Consider the following 16449-nt stretch of genomic DNA (forward strand, 5'->3'; position numbering starts at 1 on the left):
CCCCCGCTCTGCCTGGTCCTCTCCAAACAACACTCTGAAGCCGTCGGTGACGTCCGGACAATCTCACCGCTCATAGGCTTTCGCAACTTAACATCATGCGAATTTCTTGCTCAAGTTGAAAGATCTGAACTCGAGCGAACCAGCGAATGTCGCAACAAACGCACCTTCCGTACCGCCTGGAGCGAATTCGCATGAATTTGCATCTTTGTATGTAATCAAGCCGCGCGAAATGCTTGAATTGCTTTCAGTGTGAACACACCATTAGGCACGGTGATGCTTGCTAGCTCACTATGACAATGCTAACTTGCTGATGTTTAACAAGTATAATGTTTACCATGGTCACCATCTTAGTTTAGTGTGTTAGTATGCTAACATTAGCTAATTAGCACTAAATGTGAGGTAAAACTGAGACTGAGACCATATTCTTGCCAGTATTTGGTCATAAACCAAAGTTGATAAATCATCCGGAGGAGGATATTTATGTACCAAATTCCATGAAATTAATCCAATAGTTGTCGAGACATTTCACTAAAAAGTCAACATCCTGGTGGTGCTACAGGAAAAGTCAGGGGATCACTAAAGCCATTAGGCCTCATCCTCTGAGGAACATGAATGTCTGTATGAAAATCTAAAGCAATCTATCAAACAGAGATTGGTTCTTGAGTCTGGAACAAAGTGGAAGACCGACCAACTGACATTGAGATCAGTTTTGAAAACTGGCACCACATCTGAAAGCACCATATTTGCAGTGCATGTTCACCATTCAGTGCCAGTAAATACACCAACAGCAGACAGTCTGTGCTTATATTCGCAGTGTATAAAGAAGCAGTCGGCTATTAAAACCAATAGACATCACCAGAGCAAGATTATTTTGGACATCACCTCTGAGTGCAGTAAACTCCTGTTGTGTCCATAAAAGCGGAGTCTATAAAGCAAACGTCAGCCTGCAGCTGTCACAGCACCTGTCTCAACCTCCCATACACCCTCATGTGTGTCATAGGTGTAGGCCTAGACTTCACATATACATATCTCTTCACAGGAAATTGAATAGGCAACACAATGCTATAATATGGCTCTTTGTATATTTCTCAGGTTTTATTGAAATGCTGTTTTGGGGATGTGTGTTTTCTAACAAAGCAGTGTTATCTGTAACATCTCTAGAGCCTGAATGATACACACAAGCATGTCAGAAAAATTCCTGCGTGCCTCTTCATACACATCTGCCAATCAAAAGCTGTGCCCTTCATGCATGTTAGCCCTGTGTCATATGCAGATTCCTTGTGTGTGTGTGTGTGTGTGTGTGTGTGTGTGTGTGTGTGTGTGTGTGTGTGTGTGTGTGTGAGAGGGAGAGATCAGATAAGCACATCGTAGAGGAGGAGCTTTCTGATTTATAGGAGTTTATTGCGGAGGAAATAGGCGTCATAGTCCAGTGGCTATAATAAATGAGTAGACCTCCCTGCACTGCTCAGCATCAAAGAGACAGGCCTGCATACACTCACCCTCCTTGTTGCTGCTCACTTACTTTGCACAAAGTGTGATCGGCAGCAAAAGCTGAAGAAGCTCTGAGTGTAGGAGAGAAAGTGAGCGAGGTTGAGAGAGGCAGAGAGAGTTTAAAGTCAGCCCAGCAGGGGTGAAGGGAGGCAGAGGAGAGAGAGGATGGAGTAGCAGCGTAGGAGTAAGGGGTGTGTTTGGCAGCGTTGGCTTTTGTTTCAGGGGAATTCCTATAACTCAGAGCAACTTTCAGCTGCCTTCATTAGAATTGATTTATAGGTTTGGGTAACATAGAAACTTATAAACTAAAGCTACAAGGGGTTTGTGCATGTGTGTGTGTATGAAAATTGACCTTGGCCCATTTAGTCTGAATTAGGTTGGAGAGAGAGTTTGTTAAAAACATTACATATTTTAAACGGTGTATTGCACCTTGGCTGCATGTGAAACTTCAGCTGTGTTGTATCTGAACTAGTGAAGAATGTGACCTGCGATTATTTTGTTGGCTCTGGACTGAACATTTCCCTCTTTAGCTTTAAGTGGAGGGGTGTTTTATGAAAGCTGCCAAATGTTGTTCATGGTTGAAGTAGTGAAACATGACTTAGCGAGTTGAATTTCTGGGCATACCCCCCCATGCGGCCACTGTTGGGGTGTCCACTTGACTCCTAACTGCTCCACAGGCTGTTCTGGCAGTTAGGAGTTAGTGAGCATAAGAGTCATAACTGTTTTGGAAAGCAAAGCAAATGAATAAGAGTAGGATGAACGAATATCTGTTAAAATCCTTAATAATGCGGCACCCAAGCAAACAGAAGCGATGGTGTTTACTGTTATGTGGCAAACTCACAGGGCTGAATTTACCATCCACCGTCAACGTTACATAGCAGTTCCGTTAATTATTCAGTGTTGTTTCTGAGATGAAAGAGGTTTACATTTTCTTTCCTTAAAGAATAATGGCACCCTGTTGCACTTTGTCTGTCCTGAACATCAAACTAAACTTAGAAACCCGGGCCACATTTCAGTGGATCACACCTACCTGTCAAACTAAGATAGCCACAGTAACTTGAACTGCCTGTTATTGTCTCTCTCCCTGCCCAGTGTTTTGTTTGAAACTGGACACTGCCTGTTCCCCACATGGGGGGAGACATGGCGTCAGACACACACGCCCTCACCCTGCCTTACTTGTTCCCATGCAGGTCCTTTGTTTTGTTAAATACACTTATGGTACCTACAAAAAGGAGTTGGCACATCTGTCCAGGGAAGTACAATAACACAGACACACAGATTTGACAACAGCCATATCTCCCACCAAACTCATCAGAACCCCTGAAGAGGGAGCTGTTGTTTTACTTGCATCTCTCACAGGGAGGAATCCCAACTCATCTATGATTTCTAGTTTGTAATTTCACTGTTCAACATCTGTTTCTGATTTTCTCAAAAGCCAAGGAGCTATGTAGTAGCTTGCATTGTGATCTAGTTTGAGATCTTCAAAGTCAAGCTCGGTCACGGCTGCTAGATGATGTAAGACAAGTTACAGAAATTAAACCTGTTTTCATCTGCCATTAACATTAACATAAAAGTAGAGAGAATGGCAGTCTTCTCATCCACACCATGTTTAGGCAGAGGCCTGAAACACCAGGCCATATTAACTCTATAATGGGAATGCAGTTTTAATATATAGGAGTGTATTGCCTTCTGGTGGGATTTTCTTTAGAGCTGACACGATCAGTTATTAAATCAGTAGGTCAATTGACAGAAGTGTATCTTAAATTTAAAAGAATTCAGTTTCAGCAACATTAATGATCATTCACAATTTTACCTGATGGTTCCCAATTTCAGCTGTTTAATTAAACTATAATAAATAAAAATTAAATTTAAAAATTTAAACAAAAAACAAAAAAAGGGATGGTAGTTGGTAGGTGTGTGTATATGAATCCAATCACTTTACTGCACTAATATAGACATGTCAGAGCTTCACCTTTCTATGAATATATATTTTTGGAGTCTCAAGGAGTACGTTATTTTCAAATATAACCCTATACAGGAACCCTTGCACGAGAGTGCGCGCGTGTAGGTGCAGATATATAACACACACAAACAGTGGTAGAACAAAACATGTCATTAGGAAATTAGGAAATTGCGTTGGAGCTTTTTCACTACTTTCCAACATTTTACAGACCAAAGCAATAAATCAATTAATTGAGAAAATAATAGGTAGATTAATCAACAATGAAAATAATCATTAGTTGCAGCCGTAGTTGTCTTAATATTTCTATTAGTTTTATCGTTTGTAATTAAAAAGCTATTTTCCTAATTAGCATTTAAATATGGACTCAGTGTCCACGTTTTTTGGAAGAAAGAAAACAACATGCTAATCTGGTAACTTTAAAATAAAGTGTGGCGCAGAATATATAGAGTCACTGACCTTTTTCAGGTCATTTAAAGATTTTTACAACAATAGCAGCATCTACAGAAATATGATTGTTTGGCCCCTAATGATAAACTAATTTTCCATTTATGAATAGCCAGTAAGATTATTAAGATAAGATTAAGAAAATTACATAGATTTATTTCATGTCAGCTGCATTAGTAAACAAGCTCTTAACTTTCTCGCAGTACATCCATGCTATTGTTCCTTTCAGATCACCTCAGGGGTCAGATATTGGAGGAAGTTAGTGAAGTCAGAATATTAAAACACAAGAGCACATAAGAGACACAAATACACCAACATATGAAACTCATTTATCAGAATTCACTTACCAATCCATTAGCCATCCCACCACGTCTCCTGGGCCACGTTTATCGTACATTTGAACATGCCTCTCTTTAACACACACATACACACTCTGTGTGTGTTAATTATAGTAATAATAAGCATTTGGACGAAGACTAACTTTGATAAGACCACTAATGGCAAATGCGATTTGGGAAATACCCTTTTCCGCCCTCTCTTTCTCGCCCTCTCATACATCACATCTTAATTATTACTCCTCCTAATGTGTTTTTCTGAGATTTACTCTTTCATCTATCAAGATAGACAAAGCACCCAGTAATTATTGTCTGTCACGGTTGCCTTGGAGATAATATCTACAGTCATATGACGGCCTCCCAAGGTGACCAGGAAGTGGTTTTATGGCGACACTGGGTGGGGGGTTATGGGTAAAAATGGCAGTTGTGTGTGTAGCTTCATTTGTTGATTTATGTGGAGGCTGTAATGACATCATATTCAACAGTGTAGGGTAATAAATTAAACGTAAGCTAATGGAGGCTGAGGCTCTTTCTTTGTTAGCTAACACTCTTCTCCTCTCACATCTCTCCATTTTGCTTGTGAAGTAAATACACTTTTAATAGCTTCCACATTAATGTGGAAACTGTAATTTATTCATAATGAAATTACTGATAAGTGTGTGTTCATAACAATAGTAACTATGATGCAAAGTTACAGTGCTGTTGTGCACAAACAAAACTAATTGCTCCATGGCTCTGATCATTCAGATGGATGTTAAAATGTGTGAATGTTTTTCTATTTTACATATGTGGTGTAATATTTTGGTTAGATCACAGTTCTATTACAGATAAATCAATTTTACACAAATGTCAGACCCTTAGTCTTGTGTTTGTATAAACTGATTGATGCATTAATTTGTGAACTACACTTCTTTTTTTATCAAACTTGTGCAGAATTGCTCTGTGTTCTCTTTAAACCTTATGAAACCGATATGTCCCAAAAATAAGTCTGGTTTTATTTAGAAAAGCACATTGGAAATCCCCCTTTGTTCGGTTAGCTTCTTTAAGTTGTAGTTGCTAACACATGCCCTCACCAGGCACTAGGAGCCAAAAACATGGCCTTACTGACTGCATCTGGAGAAACACACAGCTGCACTACCGTCAACAACACCATCAAGTTTGTGTGGAGTTGCACAGAAATATAAAAGAAACCTGTGTGGTAGTGATCAGGCATCCATGATGTTTTGAGCAGTGGAAACACTGTTGGTTAATGTTAAATTGGTTGCTTCATCTATTAAGACCACAATAAACCCATTTGTAATGAATATTGTCTCATCATCAGCACACAAACAGGCTGTTTGGCAGTTAGTTTGTGCATATCAGCTCTTGGATTGACTTGCCACTCTGTCAGTTACTCATTACAGTACAAACAATGAACACTGTATAAAAATGTAGGTGGCAACTTGTGTCAAGAAGTGTTCCCAGTACAACACCAGTAAGAGCTTCCCTGGCTTTTATTCTCTACAGAATCTCTCATGGCTACATTCAAAGTGGGTTAGATAAAACATGACCCATAACTTTTGGCAGCTTTGAGCCCTCTAAGTCATCTTAAACACATCTGTGTTAGTCTGGCACATCTGGATTTTGGGACTTTCTTTTTTCTGGATTTACTTAAGCTCGGTTAACGTGGATAGGGAGCATCTGTGCCTTAAAGCCATTCTAAAAATACATTGGAAGTCATGTCTGGGCTTCGACTAGGCAACACTGTTGTTCTTAAGCTTCTCCACTGTTGGTTTTGGTTGTACAGTACGCTGCGGGTCAGGTCCTGTTAGGATGTAAATTGTTGCTCCAGTTAAAGGGGCAGGGAAAGTCATTACATATCACTTGTCTTTGTCAGTCTCCCAGTTCCCCTGTCGTGCTTTGCAGTGGGATGTTCCACCAGACAGTAATCGGCAACACGACTGAGGAGCTCAATATTAATTTAATTTAATCCTTTTTGCTTTTAACCTTTTGCATTAGTTTGTGTGCGGTCATAGGTTGTTTTTTCTGCTTTACAACACAGATACAGCTTGTAGTGATCACAGCCAAAGTCCTCTTGTGACAGACTCTATGGTCCTTGGCTTTGTGGTTTCTTTCTTGGTGGCTTTCCTGGTTATTATATTATTTTATTGTTTTTTTTATTGAATTATGTTTAAGCTGGAATGTCATTGAAATGGGAGGACACCATTTGGGAGCTGATAGATTTATTCTGCCCACAACTTTTATCTCAGTGGGCGTTTATATTCAACGCATTCAATGCTTTATTTGAGCAAATTGTTTTTGCTGTGCACATTAAAGAGAGACAGTCTGTACAGATGTGTAATCAATTTACCAGGAAATCCAAATCCTCTTATATTCTTTGTTACCTCTTTTTTGTTGTTACTGTTCATGAATCATACAACTCAGGATAAATGTAAATTCTTAGCTGTAGTTAAAACACTTTCACCCCCAGCAGATTAATCTTTGCCTCAACTTGAACCATGCAGAGAAAATCCACATCTGTTTGCATCTTCTCATTGACTTTTTTTAATTATTTGTGTCAAAAATGTTTTCATCACATAAATATTGTTCTCGATGTTAAGAATCTAATTGAAATTTGCCACGATCAGACCAAAATGCATTGATGTGACCAGTTCAACCAGCAGACGAGTGTTCAGTACAGACATACGTGCTGATGCAGGAGAATAAATGTTGCATCATCCCACATGTTTTGTACAAGTTATACAATCCTCTGTCCTCTCACTACTAAGTGGGTGTTTATTTGTTGTTTGACAGGTATTAGGGAAAGTTAAAAGACGGGTTGTTTACTTCAGCAGTTTGTTGCCAGTGCTGGATGTGTACCAGTTAAGATGTAACGTACCATTTGATCTCGGTCGCTGGGAAAACTTGGTGATGGCTGATGTCATGTTCTTCCAAGACAGCATGGAGATTTCGTCATTATAATAGAATTGACTTTGATCATTTAGCTTCCGCACACCATCAAAGTCTCGCTTGCTGAGTAACAAAACACACGCACACACACGCACGCACACACACGCACGCACGCACACACACGCACGCACACACACACACACACACTGCTTGTTACGTTGATAGTGAGCATGTACCATAGGTATACTGTCAGTAATAAAACTATTGACATCTCTTTGATCGCAGGGATTGCGTCTCTCAAGGATACATGCGAGAGGATTAAGACTCCTGTCTTCTAGTGCATGTTAGCTGGGCGCCAATTAAAAGAGACAAATGCATGTTGTGTGTGTGGTTATAGTCTGTTATATGGATTGGCTAGTGTGTATACTGCTTATGTTACAGGCTTTAGGGATTGAATACAAGACCCACATCAGTATAGTTTAGTTGTACATTTATCTTTTTTTTATTTTGATTGTGTACAGTAGCATTTCAGCTGTTGGCTGTTGATTTTTCCAATGGTGTCTGGGCGATTGCATCAGTTACCCACAAAGGACAAGAAAACAAACTTAAATGTAATTAGCAGCTTCTATTGCATTCATTGCAGCAGAATGCAATGCGGAGTGACTTTAATACCAGAAGGCCTGATTTTTGTCCTTTTTTTAAAACATCTTGCTGAGGGAAATGAAAACATTGACTGTGTTCTACACAGCTATGTGTGTATGGTGTGTGTGTATTGTGGCCTGTTAACATTTGCATGCGAAAAACACAGTATACAGTGCCTTGAGTTTCTCATCTTAAAATAACATAAGGGTTACTGTGTCTTTTTGAATGTGTAATTATTCAGTATAATGGGAGCAGAAGATGCTCAGTAAAATCCTCTTTTTGCTTTTGTTGCTGTTGTGTTTTGACAGGCGGTCGGAGGAGGAAGTGGACATGGACAAGGTGACGGCTGCCATGGTGCTGACGAGTCTCTCCACCAGCCCGCTGGTCAGGAGTCCACCTGTAAAAGTCAACGGTGAGAATCACAACTTTTAAACAACTAATTAAGTAGGATGTCCTTTTGACAGTGCAGTTTGACAAATAAATCTTCGGCTTTTTATCAGTCCCACCTTCCTATCTTTAATAAAACAGATTTGTTGTGAAAAATTACATGTAGCTCAGCCTCAGCCCTTAATTTGTATGTTCTGCTGTACACTGACTTTTTATTCCCTCACAGCTGTTATCTTGTGAATGCATGTGGAATGGAAGCTTACTTGATAAATTACTGCCACCTGCTGTGCTTTAGGGTTCTCTCATCAATGAGTTCTGCAAAGCCACAGAGAAGCACAGTGAGTCTGGATCTCTGCCACTCGACACAGTGGCGGAAATCCAGAGTTCCCCCATAACTGCAATCACATGCAACCACTTAGATAGTCGGTGCAACCAACCGACTGCCCGTTCAACCAATCAGACCTGCAGCCAACCCTCCAACCACCATGCACGTGCTATCATGGTCACATACACGTGCGGTCAGATGTTAAATGTACATCACATATATCATGCATACATGCACAAAGTGGATTTTAAATACCAACTCTAGAGGTTTATAATAATGCAGTATTACAGATGTCACACCCATGTGTTGGAGATCATACAATGTGCATTTACTCACGCATAGTGCACATTGCGGTGATACCTAACGCTGTGTTTGCTTTGACATTTAAAAAAAATCTTCATATTATTACTTAACTCAATCATAATATTTGCTTTTCTGTACCACAAAACCAAATGCTGCTTTCTTATTACTGGTCATCCACTTTCTGTTATCTGTGAAACGTAATAAAGAAAAAAGGTAGGCTGAGGGGAGAAGAAGCCACACTAAACCAAACAAACATCTTTCAACTCTTACTCTCTCTGATCTTAAACACACACAAACACACCTGAAAACATGTATACATTCTCATAAACACTTATGTACACACTCACAAAGTGAAATGCCTTTTGTAGCCTATATTCAAAAAAACCATTTCTTTGATCTAAAAAAAAAGCGTCTCAGCGGAATCGTAGAACAAGAAAGTAACCTTTATTTTCTTGTGTCACAGTCGATAGTGTTGAGTGCTGTGTATGAAGTGCAAATAAAGCTGTCTGACCTTAATTGAATGTCTTGATCTCCCATCATTGACAGAGAAATGTCCACACGTTTTGTTGTGGTTGTATCATCTACAAATATGACTGATGTAGCTGGATTAATGGTTAGATGTGTCATGCTCTAACTTTCTTCCTCACACTCCCATCCTCTCTCTTATGTTCTCCTTCTTTCTCCCCTCCCCTCCACCCTCTCCCCATTCGATTCACCTCCGTCTTCCTAGAAGGTCTGAGCGGTTCCTGGAAGGACAACGGCTTAACTGGCCCCTTCACCCCATCCAGCAACAGCTCTTCAGGGGGTTACTGGAGCTGGTCTGCCCCCAGTGACCAGTCCAACCCTTCTACACCTTCTCCACCGCTCTCCGCCGACAGCTTCAAGCCCTTCCGTGTGCCCAGTCTGGGCGGCGTGGGACCCGGGCCTGCAGGGCCTGAGGACCCGAGCTTAGACGAGCAGGACGGCAGCAGCCTTCTCTTCGATGAGCCCATCCCTCGCAAGCGCAAGGTGAAAATACACATTTGTGTTAAAAGGGTTAAAGGAAAGGCCTGGTCTGCTTTTGGTAAAAAGTGGAACAGACAGTCAAGTCCACTTACTCCACTAAAACTCAGCTGGTTAAACCTCCGTACTGTCCACTCCTGGTCTTCATGATCACTTAGGGCCCGATTTACCAACATCCCGAATAAAGAGTGCTAAATTGCATGTGCATTCTAAAATATTGCACGTGCAATTTTAGTACCTGTTATGGGTGATTTACTAAGAATTATTGCGTAGATGACAACAGGACAAACACAATGGAGGAGGGAGTATTTAAATGAGGGTTTAAATGTCTGCCCCAACGCCCCGTTTCCTCTTCGATACCTACAATCAGGCACGCTGTGAACAGTTGGTGTTCATTCCCTCTGGCTGGACGAATTTTACACATGATCTATGCACTACTGCAGCTGGGGGCTCTCCGCAGCGCCACGCAACTTTCTAAATTCTTCCCTCTCACGGAGAAAAGAAGAACAGAATTTGCTATATTGATATGAATGTTAATACAACAGTATTGTCAAGGCTAAAGGAAAATACAAAAAAAAATTATTTTCATATAGTTCATCAAATAAATAAAATAAAATAATTGTATTTCTATATATTAGAACAATACTATCCAATATTGTTAATTTCTTTACATTTTCTTTCATTACGGCTGTGTCTCCTTCTGGCAACAATAACAGAAGCCATCTCTGCGTAACACTTGGCGGTTTGCACTCCTCTCAAACGTAAATTGCATATTCATTAAGGCAAAAGTACTAAAGGAACAACAGGCGCTATCTTGCGCTTTTGAAAGACGTCACTCTGCGTGCACACCGTTAGCTTACGTGCTAATTTGCTGGTGATATCAAGTTTGCACACGTTTTTAAATTCTTCCACATCAAACTGGGAACTGGAGCTGGCTTTGTGCATAGGTGCATTGTCATATTGAAACAGAAATAGGCCACACACAGACTGCTAGAAGAACTATTGTCTAAAATTGTATGCTGTCGCATTAAGATTCCTCTTAACAAAGACCACACCATGACAAAAAATAGTGTAATTCACAGAGAAAGTTATGGGCAACTGAAAGTTGTCTTCTTAACTTGTATCTTAAAAACTCTCCTGTTCACACTTCAATGCAGATTAAGATGTATCTGCTCATGCAGAGGTTTTTGTAGACTCTGACTGACTTGGCAGAGATGGAACTGGGACAGGAAAGGACACGCAGCCTTTTGCGTCCAGTGATAGGTCTGCCTTTGCTGCCCAGATGCACAACACACACACACACACACACACACACACACACACACACACACACACAGTTTCTTTCTCACTTATCATTTTAGCTCGTCTCATTTCTACACACTGCTGACAGCTCATCACATCCGTAATGTATATTGCTTTGCTCTCTCTCCTGCTTGTTGGTTTGTCATTCACTGTTAAGTATCATCCCTCCTTTCACTCTCTTCCCCACTTTCTCTCCTGCGCTCAGCCGTGTTTTCTCCCCTCTCCCCTCACTCTTTATGTGCGTGTCCTCCCCAGACATTTGCCTTTCATAATTACCTCTTAGTCTTCACATTAACGGCAGTAATGATTTTAATACTGACTATAGCAAACATAAAGATCCTGCCGTCTTCTCATCATCTCATGGAAAAATCGATAAAGACTCTTGGGCGAGCGCCACATCACCGCACTGTATTCATTGGGGATGTTCACAAAGAAGGGCAACGAGACAGAGAGAAAGACATTTAGGAGTGGGTAAAAAGAGGAGGAAGAGAAAGGAAGGTTATGGATGAAGAATTAAAGCGGGACTAACAGGAAGGAGAATGAAGAATGGTGGAGAGAGAAACAGATTTTCTAAAAGCTTCGATTACAATGTAGCTGACTTACATAAACACACACATGAGCTATGTGTGCAATGCCAAGGTTTCACATGAAATTATCTAAACACTCCCCTTGTGCTCTCGCTTATCTCTTGACAAGACAACACTGTTTGAAGCTCACCATTTAATTAACACTCACACACACACACTCACTGACACACAAAACAGGCTTTTCTCCCCCAAAGACAAAACAATGCACGGGGGACCGATGATTGTTGTGTGTGTGTGTGTGTGTGTGTATGCTTTTTTGAAAGGAGGTAAGAAAAAAAAAAACATCTTGTCAAAATTAAATCAGCCCTCTAAACAATAGTTTGATAGACAGGCCTATAAGACCATTTATAATGGCTCAGAGTGGGGAGGCAGGAGGGCAGGGAGAAAGCTCATGGGGTTTTTTTCTCCATGAAGAACAATGTACAGTCTCTCTTGGAGGCCGGTGGTGTAATTACAGTTGATGAATAAAAGATACAGCAGCCTCACTTGCTCACAACCAGAGAGAAATGTAGTTATCATAATAATATATAATATATATAAAATATCATAATATATCAATTAAAAACAGATTAGATTTCAGATTTGAAAATGAAAAGGCAATGAATTAACTAATGAGTAGTGAGTTTATTCCCAAAAAATTTACCTTTATTAACGCAACACAAAGTACAGGGTGTCCTGGTAGCCTAGAGATTGAAGATGCTGACGCTGTAATTTCAACACTCCCAGAATCTTTGTTCCACGCTGTCTCTCTTCTCTTTCTCCCTTCATTGTTTTCTACTGTGCTTTCAAAAATAAAATGCCAGAAAAAACATTAGAGAAACCTGCAAATGATGTACCTGTGGATAGTTGGAGGGTTCTCTAATATAGAGATTAATTGAATGCGTGACGGCTGGATTCCACCGGGCACGGCTGCGTCGCCTTCTGTCTGAGACGTGGCCGCTGGAGCTGAACTTAACCCTTCTAGACAGTGCTTGTGATGCACTGCAGGGGGTTTCAGGAGTCTCCCAGAAGCTGCTCTCTGCTCTGCTCTGCAGAAAATACGTGGCGAGTCTATTTTTGACGGAAGCCACATCAAGCTGCACGGAGCAGATCGTTCCGCGCAGGAAGTCAGACACAGAAATGGCAGAGAGAAATCAATAAATTTTCAAAATAAAACACCCTGTGTAGAGTAGACTCCTGATTGCATATTTCATTTCTTTCATTTATTTGACAGGGACAGTGCTCATTAATCAAAAGCAAAGTAACTGTAAATGAGCCAGAGTTAGCTCAACAGGCTAATTTTCATCAAATACTTTCAAAACACTTTCCACCAAGACCAAACACTTCACAAACTTTTTCACCATAGCCGTCAGGACTTAAAACTCGTCCCTCTAGTCGCCTCCTCACACACTACTGGCATGGCCATTCACCAAATGTATTCTTGTATTGTTACAGAATGTTATGCGGAGTGTCTACTATTGTCCATTTGTTGTATGTACATGATGCAGAGTTTAACATACTGTACCAAAACCAAATTCCACCGGCATCTGTCGTGTGACTAATAAAACAATCTAATCTAAATACTATAATTTGTTGTTATATCAACAATAAACACAATTAAAACAGACAATAAAGCAACCATTTAACTACCTAGCCTAATTACTGATGGTGGAAAAATCAAGGACAAATGACCATATCAACAAAATCTTAACAAGTCAGCAAAATCAGGCAGGCAAAATGTTCTGCTTCTGAAACACTCCCTGTGGGGTATAAAGCCTTGCAGAGCCGGGACGCACACTCAACGTTATACAGCTGTCTCCGGTGGAATCCAGGTGTCACTACATTTTATACGTTTATAATTTTGTTCAGTGTATTTACCCTGTGGTTGTAGAGGAATGCTGTTTCGTATGAGAGCATCAACCAAGCATTATACTGTATAAGGAGTCATGACTTGACAGCAAATGTTGCTCTTTTTGCCAAAAACCAACCACAGGTCCTTCTGTTGACATGAAAACGTGTGAGCCTCTGTGTTTTCTGACTACAGCTGCTGTACTTTGTGTGTATTCTGCAGAACTCCATGAAGGTGATGTTCAAGTGCCTGTGGAAGAACTGTGGCAAGGTGCTGAGTACCGCTGCCGGCATCCAGAGACACATCCGCACCATCCACCTGGGGTATGACACACACACACACACACACACACTGCATAGCTTGGCTACAAGCCTCCATAACACCTTTCGAGTCACTTTCTCTCTGACCCCTCCAACTAGCTTCGTTGTGAAAGCAGCATATTAACGGTTGATGGATTATCGCCACGGTAACACTTCCAGCTCTGGGTGCAAGCGGGGAGGAGCCAGGTGAAAGGAAAATGAGCAAGACGAAGAACAATGATACTGGATAAATCACACATTTATACTGACATTCAGTTAAACAGAGGACAGTCTGTCTTTCACTTATTAACTGCAGATGATGGTGTTTTGTTGGTTGATCGAGTGATTGCATTGAACACTATTTGCTTTACACTGTTCATGTAGAGTAATCAGCATTCGTAGTGAAATGTGTCTTTATTTCTCTCTGACCATCCTCGTTCCATCACCCCTAATCGTTTTCGTCTGTTTTTAGGCGTAACTGTGACTCGGACTGCAGTGATGGTGAGGAGGACTTCTATTACACGGAGATCAAGCTCAACACGGACTCAGTTGCCGATGGGCTGAGCAGCCTGTCCCCAGTGTCCCCGTCCGTCCTTTCTCCCCCTCCTCCTCCCCCCTCTCCTCTCTCTTCTCTCAGCCAGCTGCCGGACTCCCACGGACCTCCGCAGTCCTCTGACACCAAGGAGCCTCATGCTGGCGGCACCACTCCGCTCAGCCGCTCTGCGCCCAGCGCACTCTACCTCGTCCACACGGACCACGCCTACCAGGTGAGCGGCCGCAGAAAGCAGAGGAAGTGTGCACATGTACACATAAACGCCCCCACCCTGACACAGGCAAGATTAAGATCAATGTACAACACACACACACGGCCAAACTCAACACGAAGATACAGGATCCATGCACTCTCTAGATCAATACACACCACAGCACATTTATCAGGCCATGCACACACACAACGCACATTTTCTCCCACACATTACTATTAGGAGCCTCATTGTCCTGATCATGTGTCACACAGCTCACAAAAGCAGGGATGATGTCACAGCGACTTGTGGCCCCGTTAGCAGCTGTGTTAACAGTTGTCGTATATCAACACACAGCAGTAGGTTTGAACAAGTAATTGGAATAAAAACACAATCCATCAATTTTAACCAACTTAACCAATCATATTAATCTGTGATCCTGACATTAATGTCACCACTACATGTGTATAGCTACATGTTTTACCACCAACATGAGTTGTTTAATTTAAGAGGTTTTACGACTTGAAATACTGCTCTCGAAACATCTTCTTGAGATCTTTACTGCAAAAAACAAAAGTAATTTCTTTTAAGGATGGGATAAGTTTGAGGCTCACATGTTATTTTAAAAGGACATGACTATTTTTCAACCCTGGATACTATTGCACAGAGCTCCAGGTTTACTTTTCAGCCTCACCAATAATAAAAATATTACATTTTATTTGAAACACAGTTTTCATCGAAAGAAAAAAGCAAACTAAGCAGCTATTAAAAGCACATGAAAAGGCCAAACGTAACTTGGAAGTCAGGGCTTAATGAATGACCGATGCTTTGGGGAGGCCATAGAAATCCTGCTGTTCCGCATATATTGTTCCATTTGGGTTGAAAATACTACCATTTTGACCTTTGACCTCTGCCCCCAGGCTACAGCTCCAGTGTCCATCCCGTCTAGCAGCAGTAACTCGGCCACCTTGGCCTCCACAAGCTTCACTCCCACCAATAGCTCCAGCTTTAGCATCTCCTGGCAGTCACCGCCCGTCACTTTCACTGGGAACACGGTGAGGAAACTTGCACTGCACATGCAAGGCCAAGCATTTATTCTCAGCTACGTACACAGCTCAGTTTGGGTTCTTAAAGTCACAGATTTGTCTGCCCTCTTCAGGTGTCTCCCAGCAAAAGCCAGGGCTTCGGTGAACAACGCTCACAAACCATCGCTGTCCTCTCGTCCCCTCCCAGAGCCACCACTGCCCTCAGGTACTGGATCTTCACTGCCCGCTGAGTCTTATCTGACATTTCCTTTTTAGCTTTAATGAAAGGCCTAACAAGTTAAAAGCACATATTAGATTACCAAGATGATTTGAATTAAACCTTACTATTAAACCTTGGGTCTAAATCATGTGGTAAAAGATGAAAAATGGGATATTGACTCTCACAAATCAGGTCACTGACTCTTAATTAAAAAGAAGACATGATAAGTCGGTTCAGGTCAGCCTCTGATTTGCCTAATGCACCTTAATAAGAAACCAAGCTGTTTTAAACGTTACGATTTATGTGGTGTCTCCTGTTTACCACATTAAGACACAAATGATCACTGCTGGACTTAATCAGAGCTAAAGTGAATTATCAAGAGAGGGCGATAGTAATGCATATTGGAGGGTCATTGTTACCTGTCGATGATGGTTGAGCCACAATTAGAAAAGACAATGTTCCTGTGAAAAACACCAGGGCCATACTTAGAGGAATTGTTTGACATTTTGAGAAATAGACAGTTAGCTTAGCATAGCAAAATGACTGAAAACAAGTAACTAGTGAGTCGACCGATATGGGCTTTTGCCGATATTTAGAGTGCAGGGCGGCCGTTATATAATGCCGATAGCAAAGCAAAGAAATGTCATACATTATTCCATTATTC

General features: G+C 41.2%; 1 protein-coding gene across 3 annotated transcripts in view; it reads left to right on the top strand.

The window, feature by feature from the left end:
- znf704 (zinc finger protein 704) overlaps positions 1–16449 on the top strand; it is a 61800-nt gene that overhangs the window by 32328 nt on the left and 13023 nt on the right. For 2 of the 3 annotated variants that reach the window (XM_038725918.1, XM_038725914.1), the window contains exons 3-8: positions 8073–8176; positions 9510–9787; positions 13721–13821; positions 14270–14564; positions 15461–15595; positions 15700–15791. In XM_038725918.1, coding sequence (XP_038581846.1) covers positions 8073–8176; positions 9510–9787; positions 13721–13821; positions 14270–14564; positions 15461–15595; positions 15700–15791 — 1005 coding nt within the window. The remainder of the gene's footprint in view (positions 1–8072; positions 8177–9509; positions 9788–13720; positions 13822–14269; positions 14565–15460; positions 15596–15699; positions 15792–16449) is intronic. The other variant, XM_038725915.1, reaches the window with a different exon arrangement.

This window comes from Micropterus salmoides, unplaced genomic scaffold, assembly GCF_014851395.1.
Source record: "Micropterus salmoides isolate LMB-PRFRI ecotype aquatic unplaced genomic scaffold, ASM1485139v1 Ms_hic_scaffold_17, whole genome shotgun sequence".
In the NCBI taxonomy this organism is placed as follows: domain Eukaryota; kingdom Metazoa; phylum Chordata; class Actinopteri; order Centrarchiformes; family Centrarchidae; genus Micropterus; species Micropterus salmoides.